Raw genomic sequence first — 23,075 nt, 5'->3', positions numbered from 1 at the left:
ATATTTGGGTAAAAAGTTAGCTACTTTAAGGACTGAAACATAAACACAGAAAAAAAAATGTTTAGCTGTTTAGCAAATGTGAGACATAAATTATAATGCATATAAATGCATTATATTTAAATGCATTTCCTACATTGGAAATGTAGGAAATATAACATTTCCAGTGCCGTGTTCACATATTGCTTCTTATTTAGGTGGTACAGTTTTATCCTGCATTTGTGTATTTCATTGTGAATTGTGTTCACACACATTCATTTCTGGAGGTCTTCCTGAGTCCATGCAATGATTTCCAGAAGAGAATTGTCCTGGGTCTGTTTTCACTGCAGTGCTGCCTGTGGGTCTAAAGATCATGACCATCAAGTTTTGATCCTTGATATTGTCCCATGCATAGAGACATTCCTCCTTATTTCCAGAATCTATCGATGATACCATACACTGTCGATAGAGAGCTCTTTATAGCCAAAACGATTTTTTATCGAGGAACATTGTTATGACACTGCCTCACCGCGTTTTAGATGCAGTTTATTGCAGATTAGTGAATCTTTACCAACCTTTATATCTAAGGACACATTCACACCAGCTTTCTGATCTGAAATCTCGTCCGTTTGCTTGATAAGTCCACTTCGTCTGGGGAAATGTGAAAGAAGCTTCTGTTTCGTCAGTTGTTCATACTGCACCCATGGTTGCAGTGTATTTCTGCAGCATACTTGCATAAGACCAAATAAACATAAAAACATAGATAGTTTCATCTCCATGTTTAACTCACAAGTGAAGGAAACAGTTTTCCTCCTATTGTCCTCTCTTTTGCTAAATACCAGTGGAGCGCCACCTTTGGTGGGAACGAGAATACATTATTCTAATGGTTTGGCTCGCTTGACCAAAGTGCAATGCGAATGCAATCTGTCTGCATGAAAACACCCCCCTACAACTGAGCAAAGTACCCAATCAGACCGAGTCTCGCGGACTATCCTGATGTGAATCCACCCTAAGCGGTTCAGCCTCTCTGAAAAGCTCACTCAATACCCGTTCATGTAAATGACATGTCATCATTTGATCCTATTAGTTGTCACATCCTCTCTCAGCTGTTGTTTGATAGTTGCATTTACTCTTCCAGTCTTTTCATGTCCCTGTTTAACCCTTTTCTAGACGTGTTGCTGCCATTTTATTGAGAAGGACCTCATATTTTCCACAAAATGGTAAAATGTTTCAGCTTCACCATCTGACATGTTTTTCTGAGAACAAAATATATTATTATACATTATATATCATTATTATATATTATTATATATTATACAACAACCTCCACTCTAGAGCAGCTTAAAATCGAATTAGGCAAGACCTACATAATATTCCTGTTGTAATTAGCGCCATATTGCGGAGGACCTTCTGGCACATATCCTTGTAATTCATAGAAAAGCACCAACTATTTTGGAAGGAATTGAAAAAAACAGTGTCTATAAAACCAACTGGTTATAATGTGATATCTAGAAATAAAGCAGCAACTAAAAAAAAAAAAGAAACTAAAGAAAAAGGAAATTAAAAACTCAAGAAAATTCCCTTCATCAGTTTAGTTTATTTCTGTACTGTTATCTGTTATAATTCTCATTTTATTGTGATTCCATTGGAAGAAATCTATTATCGGAAGAGTGATTCTTACCTTTGAAAATGACTGTTGGCGTGAAAGAGAAATAAATTAAGTTTAACAATGTGGCTTTAAATAATGCTAAAGCTTCCTAAAAAATCTTTACGCCTTGTGAAATGTCAGAAAACTGAAATGGAATATTTTGTGTTCTTTGGTCCTGATAGCTTAAACAACAACTGCATCAGCTGTTTCCTGATCCAGTCAGAGAACAGAATGGCCTATGTCATTCTGTACATGCTGTTGCAGCTGAACCAAATGTTGACTTTAAAGTTAATTTGTAAGTTCAAAGAGGAAAAATGAGCCATATTTCATGAGTGAAAGATTGAACTGAGGGCGCTCCTTGGCTTATAAATGAAAGCATGAGAAAATTAAAGGAAGCACCCTTTAAGACCAACTTCAAAAGCTTTTATGTCATGGTGAAGTTAAAAGAACATATCACAGCAACACCCATTTATGGCATCAGTGAGTCGTTCAGTTTAATTGAGTCCAATTTCTTAAGCCTGCTCTGAACTAATGAAAACACTGAATGTTTATATTGAGGAAGAATAATAAAAGAAAAATTCATGATCTGTTTAGGACACACTCCCAAACCAAGTGTGACAAATAATCAGCAACATTGCAGTATATAGTTCCCCAAAAGGCAAACATTTTTGAAAACCCTGTAATGTTTTACTGCTGGTTCTCTATGGCTATACGCTGGTCTATGTTGGACTTTATGTTTGTAGAATATTGATATTTGTACTTATTTCTGGTCAAGATAGATGTACAGTATAAACCTTGCAAAAAGAAATTCGTGAGACTAAACCAACCTGTAAACAGCCCTCTTGTCAGACTCAAGCTGGGCCTGGGGGTCAAGAGTCACACTGACAGAGGTATTTCCTGCTGCAGAGGCTGCTGGGATATGGACCTGTGGGGTCTTGGTGTTCTGCTGACTGGTGCCCGTCATCTGGCAAATGAAATAATCACAAAATAATGGCCTTTATGCAACAGGAGCGATGTAGAGGTGAAACATTGACATTTATACACCAAGTGTGATGCAAAATTGCAAATAAATTATGAAGATTTTACAAGAAACTTGCAAAGTGGCCAAAAACACTATTCCACATAAAGTGATCATGATATTGTGTTTATGCTGCTAAAGAAAAGAAAAAAAGCCACTAGGTATATCCTGTTATAGAAAAGAGAGGAGAACTTGAGGAGTTTAATTGTTTAGTCCAGTAGATGGTGTTTGATGCAAAAAAAACAAAATCCACCTCAATTTGAAAAAATAAAACACACAAAATCAATGGACAGAATTTACTTCCCTGGTGAACGTTCCCATTGATATTGATTTAATGAAAATTATTGGTGTGCAAATTATTCATACATTTTTGAGCAGGTGTGTAATTGCCTTTAATTTAAATATAATTTTTTGTTCAATATTTTCAAACAGCGACTGGTTGGCATGCAAGCATAAAATTAATGCTGTGGTCCCTTTTGGCTAAATAAGTAAATGAGTACGGTAAGTAAAAATAGTGATGTTTTGAGCTAAATGCATACATGCTAAGCTAAATATGACCATGCTAGCATGCTAGTGCTATGTTACAATAATGATTTAATCTTATTTTTGCATTTTATTAAGCTATAAAGGGTCACTCAACAAATTACTATGTTTTGATTCACTAATTTAAGTAATTTAATCGGAATTCGCTCACTTTAGCATCTTTGTGTGTTGAAATGAAAAATTCTTTAGTTTGCTAATGTGCTAAAATTAGCCCATTCTAACTAAACTCAAAGGTCGGTTGGAATTAGCCTATCTAAGCACATTCACATGCTAAAATAAAAAACTCTTTAGCTTGCTAACATCCTAAAGTTAGCAAATTCCAAAAATATTCAAAGGTCAGTTGAAAACAGCTCATTTATGCTTTCTAAAACATGCTAAAATGAGCCAATTACAAAGCAAGGCAAGTTTATTTGTACAGCACCTTTCATGTACAAGACAATAAGTGTTTTACACAAAACATTAAAAGCTTTACAGGAAAAAAAAAACAAACCAAAAATTAAACACAAAGTCTAGTTGCAGCTAACTGATGATTTTATTTTTGCTTTGAATAACCTACAACAACATATTGACGTAAGAGTTACTGACTTCCATGACCATAAATGACTGAAACATTATATTATGTCAGTTCATCAGTATCAGTTCAGAACAGGTTATAATGGTAAAGTTAGAAGAAAAAGCTGGGATTCATCAGATCTTTATCTGCAAAACATTACATCCATAATTAATAGCATGCCATTCACTAACATTGTTGTAATATTCTAATCAAAGTGGTGAACTGACTGATTAATAGCTTACCTAATTGATTAAACTATGTTAAAGGTGTAAACTAGATACCTTGGCTATAAGCTTGTTCTGAAACTAGTGCTGTCAATCAATTTGAATGGCATATAATCACACAAGTGTTTATCAATCATGTAAAATCGTTGCGTAGAACTCTTCTAATGCTTGTGGTGAACATGCAGCTGCTCATAAGGACTAAATTTTTTAATCACCTGTCGAAAGCAATACGACACATTGCGTATGTGATGCTAACAGACTACAAATGAGCACATAAACAGACCACCTTATAACATCTGACAAAGTCACATGCTACTTAAAGCACAAACAGTTTGTAGTTTACAGTTAATTATCAAGTGACTTTTTTAAACAATATTGAATGAGTCAAGGTGTTCACTGCCATACAACTTGTACATATAATTGGATAAAATTGTCCCAAAAATGTTTAGTTTTTTTTTTTTTTTTGGGGGGGGGGGGGGGGTGAGGACCCACAACACAAGCAATGGTTTATTGTGAATCAACAGAACCTACACCTTCCATGGTCTTCATCATTCACTACCCCACTTTCCTCTTTCTCATTCAATCTCTCTGTGGAAATGAGCTACAACCCCATCCCCCTTCAATTTTTCTTTTTTTTTTGTTTGAATCAGTGTGGGGTGGGAGGAAGCTTCAGGTCTTAATCCCAACACCAAATGGGAAATAAATTAGCTTCTTCACACTTAACTAGCTCTCATTTGCATTTGTCGAGCGCGCAGGCTGACGCTCGGGAGCTCTCCTCTGGCACTAATCCTCAGGGCGACAGCAGACAGAGGTGGTGTGGACGAGGAGAAAGGTTAGGTGATCGGATGAAGATGCTCAAATGAACAGCCACTGAATATTTGGCAGCATTCAACAAAAACCTACGTTCAGACTGGGTCTAGTTAGGATACTGTCATCAGCGTTGGATGAACACGTTGGCACAGGATTGGTGTCTCTGATTTCTCATGATATGCAGATTAGTTTTCAACACATGTAAAAATTATAACATGTAAGATAATCTTTTTAAAGAGAGACTTTGCCACAGTTTTATACAATTGTAATTATATTTAAAATTTTGTACATGAAGTTCTTCAATCACCTTTATATTCAGATGGCAGGAAATAAATGCATCTAGTGATGTAGAAATAGTCAAGATTACTTGCTAAACTTGCAAACTGAGCATCAGAATCAGGAAGAAAGGGGATTTAAGTGACTGAATGTGGCATTGTTGATCTGAGAGTTTTAGAAACTGCATCTTCTGAGATTTTCACAGACAATCCTCTCTAGAGTTTACAGAAAATGGTCTCAAAAAGAAAAATTATCCTGTGAACAGCAGTTGTCTCAACCAAAATGTCTTGTTGATGTCAGAAGTAAGAGGAGAATGGGCAGAATGGGTTGGAGATGATACTCAGATGGCGAGTGGTTCCAACCAAAGTACGCAGATAGCATCTCTGAACACAGAACATGTCCAACCTTGAATCATATGGGGAACAGCAGCAGATGACCACATATTTCATACTGACTCACCAAAACTGGACAATAGAATCTGATAAATCTCTCTGTTTCACCTGCAACATTCAGATGGTAGATTCAGGATTTGCTGGAAACATCATGAAAGCATTGACCCATTCTGCTTTGGACCAACACGACAGGCTGCCGGTGGTGTCAAGAAGTGGGGGTATATTTTCTTGGCCCACTTTGAGCACTTCAATACTTATGAAGCACATTTAAAACACCACAGCCTACCTGCGTACTGCTGCTGACTATGTCCATCCCTTTATGGCCATAGTACACTATCTTCTGATGTCTACTTCCAGCAGGATAATAAATCACATACCTCCAATGGCCTCTATTACCATAAACTGTGTGATGCTATTTTGTTAATCTGGAGCAAAATTTCTGAAAAACATTTCTAACCCTTTGTTGAATCAATGAGGCAGTTTTTAAGCCATGGACATCACAACCAGTAGTGCAAGTCATTCCAAATAAAGTGGTTTGAGCATGTATACCAATCTGTCATTGGCTCTCAGAGCAGTATTTCATTGTGCCCTTCCAACACATCAAAAAAAAACCTCTAATAAAGACATTTCCATTCATTTATGACAACAGCGTGTTCACAGAGGTGTTAAAGGGTGTTTAGCATCATGGTAACCAATGAGTTACCGCACTCAGATGAAGATAATGCCATTAAAAGCTGCTTCTTGTTGTCAGCTTGTTGGTTGTAAGAGAACTAGACAGCTATAAAAACCAGAGCCACATTAACAAGAGCTAAATCTTGCATCACTCTGATGAGAGCACCTGCCACAGAATGGTGGGGAAGTGCTGAAACAAGTTTTATACAACGCACATCTTTCAGGACTTCAAGGATCTGTGGCTGACATCTTGATGCCAGATGTCACATTCAGAGGTCCCTTGAGCTGCATCTAGGCTTGGCACATTGGTCACTGCACATGCAAACTGTAACATCAACACACCACTTTAAAGTTTTATGCTGGTGCTTAAAGAGCACTTGACCAGCTGCAGTCGCTGCAGAGGAAAATACACCCCTACATCTCTGGAATATTAACGCAATAATGTACAAGAGGTACATCATTTATGCTTACAAGTGGCGTTACAGTTTCCTGCAGAGTGACTCATCTTTTCCAGCTGCTGCAGTAATCTCCCTCCATGAATCTGTCCAAACTGGGAATCCCAATACTCTCCTATTGACAGGTTGCAGAAATGTGTGTTGTGATGGGGTCCAGTTGAATTATCTTTGTTGTTAAGGAGCTGACCTGACTGAGGAAAAAGACCTGAAATTTATACGGTAGCCAAGATATGAGCCAGTTCAATTCACTGAACACTAAAGGAAGGAACTTCCCTGCTTCCTTTATTATTATTATCATGTATAATGGCAGGAAGAGAGATAAATCTAATCCACAGCTCTCCGTAGCTGCAACACTTAAAGTAGCTGATTGTTTTTCATTCAGTTCTGCATACTAGGATTTGTTTAAAAAATTACTATAAAGACAGAAGTCAGTGGATATGGTTACATTCATTTGGAATTAAATAATTTGGAATTAACATATTCTCCAACGAGTTTGCAAGAAAATAATTCCGAATGCAGGTTTACATGAAACACGTCCTTACTTTGTTCTTCTTTAGAGCGGCGGGTTGGGAAGGGTTCTGATTGGACAGAGGGTGCACGTGACGTATGACGTATACCGGAAATAAACAAAGTTCGCTCCATGCTATTCGTCGTTTCAGTCGTAACTCATAAAACCTACATAATAAGTACCAGTTTCGCCGCTATTTTTAATATAATTTTGAAGTAGCAGCTCAACGCGAGCATACTACTTCACTTTCTGCAGCAACTGAGAAGGAGAAGAAAGATAGACCACTGAACACGGGAGGCAAAACAACGCGCGTCATCAGGACAGGACAAGGTAACGAGCATGCTCAGAACGACCGGAATTAATTTAGAGCGGAATGAAGGTTTACATGACAGAGGAATTAAATAGATCGGAATTAAAATGAGAATAAACCAGCCACTTACATCGGAATTAAGTTTATTTCCAAATAGAAATTTGCATTAGGAATTAAGTGTTTACATGGTCGATTTTCATCAGTTTAAAGCGAAATGAAATTTTATTCGGAATTAAAGAGGAATTAAAACTCCCATGTAAACATAGCAAGTCTCAATGCATTTTCTTTCATTTTCTGAAAATCTAACCTTGATAATAAACTATTATACATGCGATTATATGAAGATTATTTCTAAAATAAAGCCCCGGTAAAAAAACTGTTTTAGTAAATGAGATGCCTCTGTACCTTAAACCATCACACAGCTTATTGTGATCAGATTATCTTTTCCAAGTTGAAAAGAGGACGTTGCCTTCCATCTTTGCTGAACTTTATCAGGTTTTTCATTGAGATCACAAATTAGTGTTTAAAAAAAGAAAAGAGAAAGTGTTTCAGCTGTACCCATGGACCTAACCTCCATTTTAAAAAAGGAGCTGCATTTGCTTCAATTTACATGTCCATCAACCAAAAATGGATATATAAAAGAAAAGCCTGAATAATACAAACGACAACGTGATCTCATGACAGATTATAAAGCACAAACATTAGAAGTGTGTAGGAAATTCATGGCTATAAATGTTCATTCCTCATTTATTTACTATAATACAGCCCCCAATGTACTACTGATAACATTTCCACTGCAGTGGCAATTTGAGAATGACCTAGACCAGTTACTTAGGATCCACATCAGTTATGGGTAGTTATGGGTAGTCCAGCCATCCATTACTTAAGTAGCAATGGGGATGTTACCTGATGCACTGAGAAGTACCTCGCTCTATTTCTCTAATATATTAATGTATAAATATATAACAATATTGCCGTCTCTAACTTATTTCTCCTTTTTTCTGCAGGTCTTGCTGAATAAGTGCAGTTGTACATGTTGACCTGTCTTTCCTGTCCTCTCCACCCCAACCAGTCGAGATGGCAGTCAGATGGTTGCCCTCCCCTGAGCCGGGTTCTGCCGGAGGTTTTCTTCCTGTTAAAGGGGAGTTTTTTCCTTCTCACTGTTGCCGCGTGCATGCTCAGGATGGGGGATTGGATCGAAGTCATGATTCAATGCAATCAGTTGGTTTCTATTATAGGCTATGTATGAATTGGCTTGAAATGATGTGTATGTTGATTCGTGTATGTAATGTGCCCTGTAAAAATATTGTTAAATAAAGTTGAATTGAAAGGAAAATTGAATCAGGCTAGTCCGCTAGACTCGGCCTGTTTGTGGACTCGGCTCAGTTGGACAGGGTGTCTCAAGTTGGAATGAGATCGTGTTCATGCAGCATTTTGGTTAAACAAGCCAAACCATTAGAATAATATATCCCCATTCCCACCAAAGTTGACACTGCATTGGTATTTAGCAAAAGAGAGGACAAGACCTGCATGAAGAAGAAAACTGTTTCTTTCACTTGTGAGTTAAACGTGGAAATGAAACTATTGCAGTTTTGTTTTTTTAATGTTGTCTTATGCAAGTATATGAATATACACAGCAGAAATACACTGCAACAATGGACACAGTATGAACAACAGACAAAGCAGAGGACTCAACACCATTGTATTGTCTATTGTTTGTAGTTTGATTCCTGTATTTGATCCACTTGAACTGGACCAAGACCTGTGTTTGTAGGTGGTCCAAGTCTGTTTCTATGATCCGAATCAGAATTTGTTTGGCACATTTACATTTCCCCTAACAAAGTAGACTTTTTAGCAAACGGACTGATTCAAATCAAAAAGGCTGATGTGAATGTGCCCTTACATGCAAGATTTCTGATTAATGCACAATGTTTTCCACAGCAGTAATGATCAGAATCAGCAAACTATACAATTTAATACTCATTGGTAGTGTTTTCCATCGAGTGCCATGAAGCTGACCAACAAAAAACAATTAAAAAACAAAAAAAAAAGTTGCCAACTCATTAATGCTGGATTATGTTATGGACAAATATTGCATTTGACAACTTTCTACTGAAAGTTTGGTGGCTCGTTCTTATTTAGTACCCTGCTGTGTTGCCAAAGCACACCAGCAGGGTAGCAAACTAATATTTTGGTCTTGCCCACATTAACATGGGTATTTTTTGAGAAAACACCTTGTTTTTACCTTCATGCAAAACTATGGAAGAACCATCCAATGTGAAGATAATTTGCATGTCAGGTTGTGCCCGTTAATGCTGATCAGTCATCATGACCTTTCGAGTCTTTCCTGTCCTCTCAACTCACAACCAGTAAAAGTAGAAGGCCAACCTTTCCAAGTCTGCTTGAGGTTCTTTAACAGGATTTCTTTCTTCTTTGCTAACTAAGGTTTACTCCATGTATTGCAGCTTCCAAAACATCTTTAGCAGCTGAGTATGGGATTGGGTCCTCGGGTTCACAGCTTTGTGATGAGCAAGGACGCTTTAGTAAAGATAAGCTGAGATCCAGGGGTGTATTTCGGTACATTTATTGCACACTCTGCATACCTATAACAGCACAACAAGGATGGATAAATGGATTGATGAACCCAATGGGATAAACAGACAAAGGATAAATGACCGAATGAGTAGCGCTCAACAAAATTATGGCGACTAGCCCAGCCTAACTCATCTGTGTCCTAGGCGAGTACAAGCTTTTTAGACACTTCCATGCAATCACATGCCCATTCACTCATGAACAACCACTTCTGCAACACACCCCACACACACTAACACACCATATTTCTCTTTCTCATCCCTACACTTTGAGAGTTCAAGAAACGGACAATGAACCAAAGACATGATTTGATTTAGTTTATGTTGTTCATTCAGCTAGTGCTCGTACTAGGTTGGACCTTCCTTTTTTTCACAACTGCCTTCATTGTTGGTGCCATTGAGTCAACAAAATGTTTGAAATAATCCACAGAGATTTTGCTCCACATTGACATGAAGCATCAGACAGTTGCTCCACATTCATGATGAGAATCTTCCGTTCCACCACATCCCAAAGCTGCTCTACAGAATGTAGATCTGGTGACTGTGGAGGCCGTTGGAGGACAGTGAACTCATCATCATGGTGGAGATGATGTGAGCTTTGTGACATGGTGCATCATCCTGCTGGAAGTTTCCACCATAAGATGCTACACTGTGCTCATAAAGGGATGGACATGGTCAGTTACAATACTCAGGTTGGCTGTGGTGATTAAATGATGCTCATCATAACAGCCTGAACTGTTATTCCAAGGCAGGAGGGATTCATACTTTCATGATGTTTCCAGCAACGTAATTCCATCTTCTGTTGTCCAGTTTTGATGAATCTGGATTAATTGTAGGTTCAGTTTCCTGTTCTTAGACAGTCTACTGCTTCTGTAGACCATCTACTTCATGGTTCAGAGATACAATTCTGCATACCTCAGGTGGAACCAGTGGTTATATTACTTCCTGATACCTTTTTATCATCTCAGCCCAGTCTGTCCATTCTCCTCTGGCTTCTGACACTAACAAAACATTTTCATCTGCATCTCGCTGGATATTTGCTCTTCTTCAGATCCCTTCTGTAAAGCCTAGAGATGGTTATGTGTGAAAATCCCAGTGAATACTCAGACCAACAACCATGTCACATTCAAAGACACTTAAATCTCCTGTCTTGGTATGAACTTCCACGAGTCGTTTTGACCACATCTAAATGACTGCATGTGTTTCCGACATGTGATTGGCTGATCAGCTTTTTGTGATAACAAGCAACTGAACAGGTGGACCAAATACTGTTTCCAGCAGACTTAAAAATGTTTCTTGAAATTGATATGGTAAATAAAACTGAAATTGTTATTATTTTATTTAATATTGTTACTTTCACTGATTTGGCCATGGTATTTTTATAGGATCTCACAACGGTTATGTGATCTGTAATTCTCATGAAAAGTCTTCACTAATCTAGAAACAGGTATAATTTCAGCTGTAAACAGGTATAATTCAAATAATACAAAAATAAAAATATACTGTTACTCTTTTAAAAAAGGCATTGAAATATTCAAAGTTTGTGTAGATTTAACGTCTATAATTAGCTATTAAGCATTTAAATGTAAATTCTCTTTATTTATTTAGTTCTAAATGAAAACAACCTTGGTGAACTAAAGTGTTTACAACAGATTGAGAAACAATTTCCAAATGCACCAGAAAACAAGTACATGATTAAAAGTAAGAAATGAAAGAAGCACAAAAAATAAACGAGGTTTAAAACTCAAAGATAATTTGATTATAAACAAACTATATTTGTAGACTGCAGATCCATTCAGAGCCACTTTGAAACTCGGCTTGTTTACTTCAAATTATGAACAAAAGATCAGATTACACCATTTTTAAATAACTGAAAATAAGTGAGTGTGAGGTGGCGAGCTCACCTGTTGGCTCTCCTGGTACGATGGTGGAGGAACGCTCTGGGTGGCCATCATTGTCACTGCAGGTGCTGGGGACACATGTTGCATCATGGGACAGCTTCACATTGAGACTGGGAGAGACAGAGAAGGAAAAAAAAAAATGAAAATCAGAAACACAAATCCACTTTAAAAGGTGAAAATAAATTCAATTACAGCTGTCGCCACCAGGTGCTGCTGCGACTAAGTAATCAGAGTTGGGATACTGGCACACATAATAGAACTCTTCTTCTTCTTCCCATCCTCACTGACTACCTCCATTCCCTGCCTGTCTGCCGTTCGTCTGCCTCTGCATGTGTTGCACAGAGCTGACAGGGTGATGTATTAATTCTGAGCCATCTAACGGCGCAACCAAGCAGAAAGGAAACAAAGCAGCACATGCTCAATCATGAAGCCCTTTTACAGAAATCCGAAACACAGCAGCAGCTTTATGATGACACTGCAAATAAAACCCACTACTTGTTTGCCAATTACAGAAAGCGTTGCTTGTTTACTAATTACAGCTGGCTTAAAAGCAACGCTCTGCGGTGGAGCCGCCGTAGTCGTCTCCATCGGTCGGCTGCCGGTGTTGTTGCACTTTAACTGAGCCAATCAAGAGGGCTAATTAGGGCTCCTCAGGACCCCACAGGGTTGAGGGCCATACCCCGTGGAACTCTACTGTATCCACTGCCCCCACCCCCACTGGTGGAGCTAATTGGTTCGGGGGTATATTGCAGACACACACACACACACAGACCCCCCACCACTGCTCCAACTTACTATAGGCAAGCACAGCTGGTTATCCATCCTGCAGCAACACATCACCTATGTATATGGAGCACATGAAAATGTTGCATCTGCAACCTTTTGTCATATTTTACAGTTTACACCTGATACCAAAAATGTCAAGCCCCAATCTCCCAAGTAAATTCATTCACACTGATGCAGAGCATCATATCCAGTGTTCTTTCAGTGTCCAACTGTTACCTGGAAACTCTGAGCTGCTGGAATTATTGGGGGAAAACACACCTTATAAAGCCACATAAAGCCATGTGCGGTCATGAAAAGAAAGCAGATACAATGGATCAGCGGTATTGACCTGCATGAAGCTCTTCATGATGAGCTACTGAGATGGAACCGAAACATCTGAGCAAAGTCTCGGCACCGGTTGAAATGTCCCTTCCCCTCCGACCGCCTCAGGAAATAAGTGTGCGATAAATCCACCTGACCGGACCGCTGAGGGCAAGGATTTACAGTGTGTGACTAAGTTCATACCATAATAGAAATTATGATAAACCCCCCAACCCCACCCTAAAAAACAAAAACAAATGTTCGTACAAGGGTATTAGATGTCTAATATAAGGAATACCACTCATAAGCATGACATAAGTACAAACCTAATTCTAAAAAAGTTGGGACAATAAAATATAAGATATAAACATTTTACAAAAGATATTTTAACATTTCAAGGGAAATATGAACTCATTCTGAATCTGATGTGACATGTCTCTGAGTAGTAGTTCCAGGATGATGTTAGCATCGTGTATCATCTCCTCTTCTTATACATATATTCTTCTTCTTATACATATTCATTATACATTTAATTTATTCTGATTTAGTGCCCCAAACAAATGGTACAGTTTGCTTGGGGCACAGTACAAGACAGTACAGTCTGACTTCATATCCATACACAATACCTATAAATATCAGCACTTATATCGATGTCGCAGGATGAAGCATCAGAACATGACTGGTACGTATCCTATATATCTGTGTGATGAGCACAGAACTTTTCACATAAAAAAAAAAAAAGATTGTTTTTGGGTAGTTTTCAGGTTATTGCTGCCAGACAGGAAGTGCTGCTGAGATCTAAGGAAGGAGGACAATACATTGCAAAAGTTTAGCTTCACTGAGCTCCTTTCCCACAGAGATCCAGATCCAGACCCTGGCAACGTCTCCAAATGGGAAAGCAAAAAACCAGACAGCTGTCCGAGACCCTTCTGTGTTTGAGTAGCATCCAAATCCAACGCTGCTGCCAGTTTTCTCATGTTAAATGCTGGTTTGGCTTCTAATTTGAGGTTTAAGCTGAAAATCTGCACGGTTTCTTCTCTTTTTTACCATGTCATGCTGTTCCCGTGTGTGTGTGTGTGTGCTTCATAGGAATGTGCACGCACCCCGTGCGGCATCAGATGGGCATCACTGTTTTTGTTGTGTGTATTCACACTTGTTTGTGTGCCACGCTCATGTCTCTGCGAGCCATTTTGTGTACTGATTGCGTCTTCTGGTTTCTGTTCTCATTCCAACTGGTATCAGCTGAAAGACATCTTCTCTGTTATCAGCGCTCATTTTAATTGCAAATGCAGCGAGCGTGTTAGTGATTAAATGGAAAATTGCACATTAATTGATGAGACTGAAGATAAAGCAATTCCAATTACCACACTGTATTTTAGGCAGCCTCTCAAGTTTCGCCATTCCTCGAAGGAACGAGCCACCAAATGCCACATTTGAGCAATTGTGCATCCATAAATATGCAAGCAGAGACACAATGTGTGCACGAACACATGCCGTACGATGGCCGCTGAGCTGTGAATGTACATACAAGTAAAACACGTTGAATTTCAACACACATAAGGTAACTGGAAAAAAAATAGCAGACTCTTTCTGAAAGCACCAAAAGGTGTACAGCCATGAAAAAAAACTGTAAAATCTATTTTTAAGCTAAATGACATGTTTGTTCTCCAACAAAGGCCTTTGAATTATTACAGAGTTCATAATGCATATCAATTGAAAAGTGCCTGTAGTCGCAATCAAAATTCAAAAGCAAAACGTGGAAAATGAAAAGCAGGCATAAAATTATTCCAACAAACATCAAAGGGTTTTGTGAGTTTGGATTGGAGGCAGTTGTCCTCCTTCATCGGGCTCTGTGCAGTTAGAAACATTTCTATTCAGCATTCACTTTTCCAACAATTCTCAGGCATATAAAGTACCTCCGCCGCGCTGATGGAAGGTGAGTCTGCAGCATAGCCGTTTCACCTCGTTTACCTCTGGCATTGAAATGAAAATTCAGATCTGGTCACATGTGAGGGTGATCATCGCCTGTGGCCTCTTACATTTCAGCTACATCTGAAGCTTTTCTGCTTTGGTTTGAAGACGAATTCATTGTTCAGTGCTTAGCTTCAAATATAAATGTGGGATGCTTTCTGCTGCAGACAAAAGGTGATATAAAGAACAAGCAGCATCATGGAGTGTGTGCCATTGCTGTGAAAGCACTTGACTTGTTCATGTTGAATTATCAACACATCACAATGCAGCAGTGAAAAAAAGGTGATGGAACTGGCAGTAACACAAGCTGTGTTGAAAACAGGTAATTCAGGAAAATGATCATGTTGTTGATTTGGATGTTTGATGTAACAAAAGCTGTTCTGGTTTCTTTGAATGCACATGAACTAACCATGCAATAAAACTGAATTTCAGCAACATGCCAGGGATGTAGCAACACGGGATCCCAGATAGGACGTACGTTTGGGTCAAATCTGGGCTACTTATGGCTCAGTTATGGCACTGGCAAATGTGTGGACCACAAGTTGACCAGATATCAGTTGCCAGTTTGCTTTGGGTTATTTAGCATGTCTTCTGTGGACCACATTTGGTCCAGATGTCAGTTGTGGCTCTAGACTTTGATTACAGAAAGTATTTTGTGGCCCAAAAGTGGTCCCAATATGGGAAGCCTTTATTAAGACAATTTTCTTATGGCTCACATGCGTTGGTTACTCAGTCACAGATCTTACACAGGCTATCCAAGGTGTTTACCATTAACCAAGTAGGCCTGTTTTATATGAACAACTAATGAGAAGTCAAAGGTCTTACTCCCATGGACTAGAGAAAGCATGCAACAAGCCTGACAGGCTAACTTAGCTAGCTGCTTCTCAGCATAAAGATACCAGAAGGGAGATTTTTCTGGGATATAACGATTCCACCAGCCTTATCCCAAAACAATAATTACAGGACAGAAAAATATGCAATAAAAGCCTTTAAAACATTGGACAGCCACAAGACAAATGGGTAAGACACGCTGCACAGCTACGATGTGATATGTCTAAATGTGGACATTATTGTGAAAATAGTGAAAAATAAAACATGAAAATGTGGGATGGTATATGAATTGGCATTTGCTTAAACAGTTATGGGATTTTTGTTGGGTTTTAGTTTGAAATAGTGTTCAGGAGTGGCTTCTAGTTAAGCCTCCCATCATAATCCATCAGTTTACACACTAAATATCTGCATGATGTTTACTGCAACTTAGAAATTCACTGCTCGGGAGATCGTCAAGCTAGCTAGATTTTAAGATTAATCATCTGTCTTTCTTGTTCCTTTGTTTTTAGAGCTCAGCATAATAAACAATAATTTCTACCAAATTTAATGTTAGAATTGAAAAGTTTATAATTGTGCATGTGGCTTAGAGCCACAGCTTTATGTGGGGTGTTCAGCTCTGTTCGCATTCTGGGTTAGCTTAGCTTTCCCGCCAAAACCTATGATTTTGCTGCTGATCAAACTCTGTGTGTTGTCTGCAGGTTAGACAGTCACTGCTCACAGGCTCTTTATGCACACCCACCAAAAGAAAAAGAAAAAAAACAGGGAAAAGATAAGAATATAGAAAAACAAACTCTTAAACGATGGCACTTTTGTATGTTACCATGTTAGAAAAGTTGTTTGCATTTGGTTTTTCAGGGATGAAATTTGCATTGACCTGCTGACAGTCCTGCATAAAAATGTTGAAGACAACAGCCTTTGTACATTAAAGCGCATCTGGAGCTCATGCATGTACCACAATCCCTCAAGTCTGTTAGCATGCTAAAACATGTCGAGGCTGGAAACACCAAAAAGGAGTTTTCAAAACTGGAAAAACAAAAAAATGTGTATTATTGGAATGTAAATATCTTTCTTCAAGATATGTTTTTTTGTTTTTTTTTTTAGCTTAATTTGATGTTCTGGTATTTTATTCAGTTCAATGTCTTGACTTTATCTCTTATTTACCTTGAATTCTGTGCAGAGGAAAAATACTGTATGTTGTTAAAGCTGTATACGAGGCATTGACGGCTCATTTGAACCCCCTGGATTATGTGTGGTCATTACGCTTGACTTTCATTAAAGCCTTTAATTCCAGACCTAGACCTCATAGTAAATCATGTTTATATTCATTACTTATTCACATATCTGCTTAGTATTGGCTAAGCATTCGTCTCCATGCTTTTCTCACAAGACTCCACTGCAGATAACTTTTGCTTTCATCAAATTCTAAGAAAAGATTAAATGAATTTAAAAGGGCAGCCTCCAATTAGGAGAGTAATTAGTCCAAACCCCAACAACCCAATTCTTTAAAAAAAAACAACCACCACCAACTTTTGGCTTACGAATTGATCACTTGGCTCTGCCTGTCAGAATCCAGGAGCTTTTCCTCAATGATCTTGTCCATACTCCTAAAAAAAACATGTTAACCACTTAAAGTTAGATTCAAATACACTTTCCGTCTGATAGATGAGCTGACATACCTACATATGTGATATCCGGCTCTACATTCTGCCATCAAAATCTCATTTAATCTCTCCTGTTTGAGTTTTGTTGGGAAAGAGGTTGGCCTGCGAGCGCAATGAATAAAATTTTGAGCTGGGTATGTCACCTTGGTCAGATATTATGCATCTTGATGGCCTGCAAAAGAGGTAGCTGAATAAATAAATCAGGTGTTTTTGAATATGAGTAGGATCTAATCATCACCTTATTGTCAGGCCTGATTTACAATGCAAACACCAGGAGGCGAGGCCTTGATGGCGCTGAGTAAAGCGATGGAGAGAAGGGCAGAATGGTAATGAGATTGGAGCTGGAGGAGGGGGTGGAGGGGAGTCTGTGTACACATTTGCGGTCAGGACTCGAATCGGGAAAAAAAAAATCAGAAAACACACAGATCAGAGCGCAAACAACCCCACACATGCAGGAATGGTCATACAAGCAAACAGAGGCATGTATAATGATGCCGGCACTAAACACAGAGAACTAAAAGCTTCACCCGGTGTCATCCTGAGGGCAATAAAACGCCCGCCGCCTCACGGTTTAATGTACAAGCACACACACATTTCCACAAAAGCACACTCACATTAAGGTTGGAGTGCATACACAGCCAGAGGCAAGGAGAGTCTAACCAGTGGTCTTAGGGCTACAAATCCCCCTCAGGCTAAAGCAAGCTCCATGCATACTGCAGTCAGAATCCAGTCTACACTCCCAGACCACCTCATTAACCCAAGCCACCAGTCCTCCCTCCACCCAAACCAACCTTGCACCTCTTTGCTCCATGCCAGCCCACACTTACAATTCAAACCAATATCTTTTATTCATCTCCTCTTGTTGATTGGACTCACCTACAGAACAGACAGGGCACGAATTTGAAGCCCAGTGAAGGAATTCTTAACATTGTTGTGAACACTATTAATTCCCGAGTTTAGTGATGAGGCGAGGCATGGGGGATGGAAGCGGACCCTAGTTTGAAAGCTTTGGTCTTGGGTTAAATGTGAGGAAGGTCATTCGAAATCCTGATGGAAAACGAGAAGTTGCAAACACTGCAGTGAGGAATGCAACGTTGGAAACAAAAAACTGAAAGTAATGAATCACCGCTGGTAGGTTTTAGGTCGCGAGCTGGCTGATCTTTAAGTAGTTTGACGAAAGAAAGCAAATCTACTGTTTTTTTTAAACCCCACCCTTCATCTTACAATAGTTGTCAACATAACGCCTCTCAGTGATGAACACTGATATATTTGCCGATCTCACCAACTTTCCCCTAAAGGCTCCCCCTCACTTGTCCTTATCAATTTCCAATGACATTTTATGCTTGAATTTAAATCTATAACCTTTTGAGTTGATTCTTTCATGCTGAACTTCTTAATGAACGCCCTTCACATATTCAAATATGGCTCACAGCCTTAATGAAGACACAAGGATTTCCCTCGGGTAAGACAGTTTGCAAGACTCGCAGCTTTTTTTTGTAATTACTGACAATGGCATCAGCGCTCCAATCCGACCGCAATTCTTGTTTTCTTTGTAGTTATGCAAATGTTTGTTTGGATTCCGGTTTGATTGTCTCGCTTTCTGCTTTTGAAATTACATTATAAAATCACAAATAAAAAGGATAGTGTTAAAAATGACAGTGTCCTGGAAACATTTTTGGAAATCCTTTGGGACGGTTGGTTTGCATGCAAATAACTTGATTAACATAGCTAAAAGCTTCTGGAATAATATGGTGCTATTTTTAATGAAAATGTTGACCTTCTAAAAGAAGTTAAGGAAATTATCGTTACTCACAGGTAACGTGACGGCTGCAGACATTGATATGTTATTTGTTAAAAATGTTTAAAATACTAAAGTAATTTAGCATCAAGAAGCACAACCTAAATACACACCAAGATTATTTGGTATTATTAGGAAAGAAAGTGCAGGTTAAACATGAGTAAACTTTTGTTTGGATTTGTTGGGTGGGGGGGGGGTGTTAACATTAAGGCACTTGTCAAAAAATTTCCTTCTTACACCGTCTGATTGTGGAACGTAGACGTGATCTCGATCTACATGGATTCACCTTCTGATTTTCCTTTTTACACCTTCATTTTATGCCTCCAGCACTGAATGCAATGGGTCCTTCCTGAAGCTTTTGTAGTCCCAGAAATGTTTTCCTCCATTTCTTTTCTGGAGCAGAGTGGCCCCTTTTTTAAAATTAATTTAATGTTTAAAAGCAATTAAAGTTGACCAAAGTGTCATCCAACCAATAGCAATGAAACAGAAATAAATACTAGAAATAGAAGGGGGACTAAACAATAAACAGATATTAAAGAAATGAAACACAGTAAGCATGAAATAAATAATTAGAATAATAATAATAATAATAATAATAATAATAAACAAAACAAATAAATGATTGTATAGCACCATCTCTGACAAATATAGACTGTAAACTATAAACCATGCACCATGGTTGAGTCTGTCAGGGGTGGGCAGCTTCGGTCCACAAGGGACCCAGTCCTGCAGATTTTGGGAGTTTTCCTGCTGCAACAAACCTGCCTCATTTCAATAGGAAATTAGTGGACTTGTGCTGAGTTTGTTGTTAGACACTGCACATGTCTGAAGGTGTGTTGCAGCAGAGAAACTCCGAACATTTGCAGGACCGAAGTTGCCCACCCCTGCTCTAAGTCAAAGTTGGACTGACTTCTGCTAGCTGGAAAGACCTTAGAGAAGAGACAAGATGCAAGAGAAATGCCGATTTAGCCCTTTGTTAGGTTAGGGAATGCAAAATTTTGAAAATCCATGAAGGTTTATAAGTGTAACTTCAAAACCAACTAAAGAGGAAAACAGAAAACAAAAGACATTAATTTATTGTGGATAAACCCTGCAGCATTCAATTCCCTGAGAATATAAATTGCAAAAGTTTAGATACATAATATGCTACAAACCAGCAGACACACACACACACACACACACACAGGCTTGCACAGAAACGTGTGATGGGCCAAAAAAAAAGGTACATTTATAAAACTATGAACCACAGCAACTCTGCAACTTTGCTTTAACATCATACTGTATTAGATGGATGTATAGTTTTCAACTCAAGCAGCCAAATCAGTCGATATTCATGAAATTCATCCGATATCCGAAACACCAGCACTTGTCGCTGACTGGTTCCCATGTAACATGTATATTACAACAATTAATATTTATTACACGTATCCTCTAAACTTTACAGCAGAAAGCTCAGGAGTGTGAGCATGTGAAACCAGCTTCCCATTGGCTGCAACTCAAATATGCCAGCACGAAGGTTTGTTTTGTCCCACTAGGCTGCAGCACACGCCTCAACCCTCCTACATGAAAAAATTATAATAAGATCATGGACCTGCTCTGCTATACACACGACACACATGGTAACTGTGGCTTGTTGCCATCGACTGGATGTCTGACCATCATCAGTGAACTTTCTTTTATTTTAGTCCTTTTTTCCAGCTGTGTTTTGAATATATTTACACTGCAGCATTTCCAAAAACAAACACACACACACACACACACACACGCTCCTGGGAAGAGGGTGGGTGGAGTTTGTGGAGAGTGCCAATGCTGTTCTCCCCTCCGCAAACAAAAATAGCACAGCAAGACCGTCTGTGTGGTGTAGACAGCTCAGAAAACCTGAGATGAGGGCTGGTGGATCATGAATCTGAAGCCATATTCATCAAGTGACAAGTTCATCCTAAATGTTTAGTTATTTTAGCAAACATGCGCAGGTGGTTCCTTTTTACTCATACATGCTAACTTTTTACTAAAAATTCCCTCCTGCTGTTAGAAAATGATGAATTTACAGTGAAGTGTCAGCAGCAGCTGTGAAGATGCGACGAGCCAGGCAACGCCTCATCAAGACTTTTACAGAATATTCCTCATCTTTAGTCAGTTAAAACACGTTTAGCTCAGATTATCAGGAGATGTAGCTGATAACCATTTCATGAGAGCTAATGATTAACCGAGGGAGGCATAAATGGTAAAAATTGGCTTTCCTTCCTTTGAAGAAACAAATACAGGTATTTTTTACATGTCAGAGGAAACAGTATTCATCCTCATCTTAGTTTCTGACCAATCACAACGCAACTTCTGGAGTTGCGTGTGCGGCATTGCCTGTTTGACAGTCGGTTTTTGGGAATTAAAGCTTGAACGGGTACATTCAGAATAGTGGTAAATTTAGAATAGTGAAAATCATTCTAAAACCTGAGACACAAATACATAGCTGTCTTATGGCCTTGGGATCGTATTGCTTTGAATTGGTACGACAGAATGGTGGAAGTTCAGTTGTGGACAATGCTTCCTACCATTTTTATTAGGGGTGGGAAAATCGAATAGAAAAATAGAAAATTGGGATTTCTTTTGCTACACAATTTTAAAATCGATTTTTTTTTGTTGTTAAAAAAAAATCTAATTTTTTTAAATCAATAAAAATAATCCATTATAAAATACTTGTCATTTTTATTGTTTTTATTGATCTTTGTACTTGTCTTCTTGGGCGTTATAGCAGCAGAATGATGGTCTGGCGACTGGGTTGTTTTTTTTTCTAATTGAAATCAGGAAAAAACCTAGCAAAAAAAAAAGTTTTGTACATTTTTTTTTTTTTTGTTTTTGTTTTTAAGCTACAAAAATCAGCAACATCAAAGAATTGTGAGAATCACAATTTAAATCGAATCAGCACCCAGAAAAATCGGAATCGAATCGGGACGAAAGCATATCGTCACATTTTTATGATGTTGTGGGATGTCTCCAGTCTTTGGCTGCATGTAGGGATGTCAAAGCTTCATGCCAACAACAAGTTAATCTACAAGCATCCATAAAGAATATAAACAATCAGCTCGTGACCACTTTGCTTAAACAACTACAATGGCTTTCTGTTCATTTCCATAATGATTTTCAAATTCTCCACCACACCATCAAAGCTTTTTATAATCTTACACATCTTTCTGAACTCCTCCATCTTTACTTTCCCTTCCAAACGCTCAGATCCTCCTCTTCTCTCCAGCTCCTCCATCTGCTCACATGTCCATGATGCTTGTTACTTGTTTAATTGCTTGCTTTAATGCAAAGGTGTCCTTGAGTATTGTGAAAGGCGCCCACATATTAAATAAATTATCTTTATTATAATCAAATCACGATAAGCAGAACAGATCCAACAGGTTGTTTATCTCCACCATCATGTTTTCTTGACCAAACATATTAAGGTTTAGCTTTATGAAATGTTTTGTATCCTGTGCATGCATTTGTGATCCTTTCAGCTGCATTCAGTCAATAATAGCAGCTGAGGTATTCTGATGTTGAAAGGTGGTGTGGGGCCGAGGGTCTGCGTCCTGCGGTCGACACACAAATACACACAGGAGGAGCATTTCCTCTGCTAAGCTGATAACCATCAGAAAACTGAAGGTAGAAAAATTCAAGTGGAAATGGGAACAGCAAAGCTTGTGGAGGGGAAAAGTAATCTACATGAGTTTCCCAGCTGAATCCTTTCCAGAAGCTTTGCTCTGCTTCTCTTTCCATCTCCCCCTTCCTCCCCACCACCACTGCTACACTCCTCCTCTTCCTCTGCTGTCATGTTTGCCGGGATATACATTGTGCAGCTTATCTGCTGG

At 38.7% G+C, this 23,075-nt stretch overlaps 1 protein-coding gene across 1 annotated transcript in view; it reads right to left on the bottom strand.

Moving 5' to 3' along the window:
- The window catches only part of pknox2 (pbx/knotted 1 homeobox 2), a 133,145-nt gene that overhangs the window by 46,147 nt on the left and 63,923 nt on the right, over positions 1 to 23,075 (bottom strand). Inside the window, exons 3-4 of the mRNA XM_079247857.1 lie at positions 11,881 to 11,987; positions 2,452 to 2,588 (exon numbers count right to left, since the gene is read on the bottom strand). Of these exons, the coding sequence (XP_079103983.1) occupies positions 2,452 to 2,588; positions 11,881 to 11,967 (224 nt within the window). The 5' untranslated portion in view covers positions 11,968 to 11,987. The remainder of the gene's footprint in view (positions 1 to 2,451; positions 2,589 to 11,880; positions 11,988 to 23,075) is intronic.

This window comes from Telmatherina bonti, assembly GCF_933228915.1.
Source record: "Telmatherina bonti genome assembly, chromosome: 10".
Classification (NCBI taxonomy): domain Eukaryota; kingdom Metazoa; phylum Chordata; class Actinopteri; order Atheriniformes; family Telmatherinidae; genus Telmatherina; species Telmatherina bonti.
The sequence above is the reverse complement of the archived record's forward strand: the minus strand, read 5'-3'. Positions and strand labels throughout refer to the sequence as shown.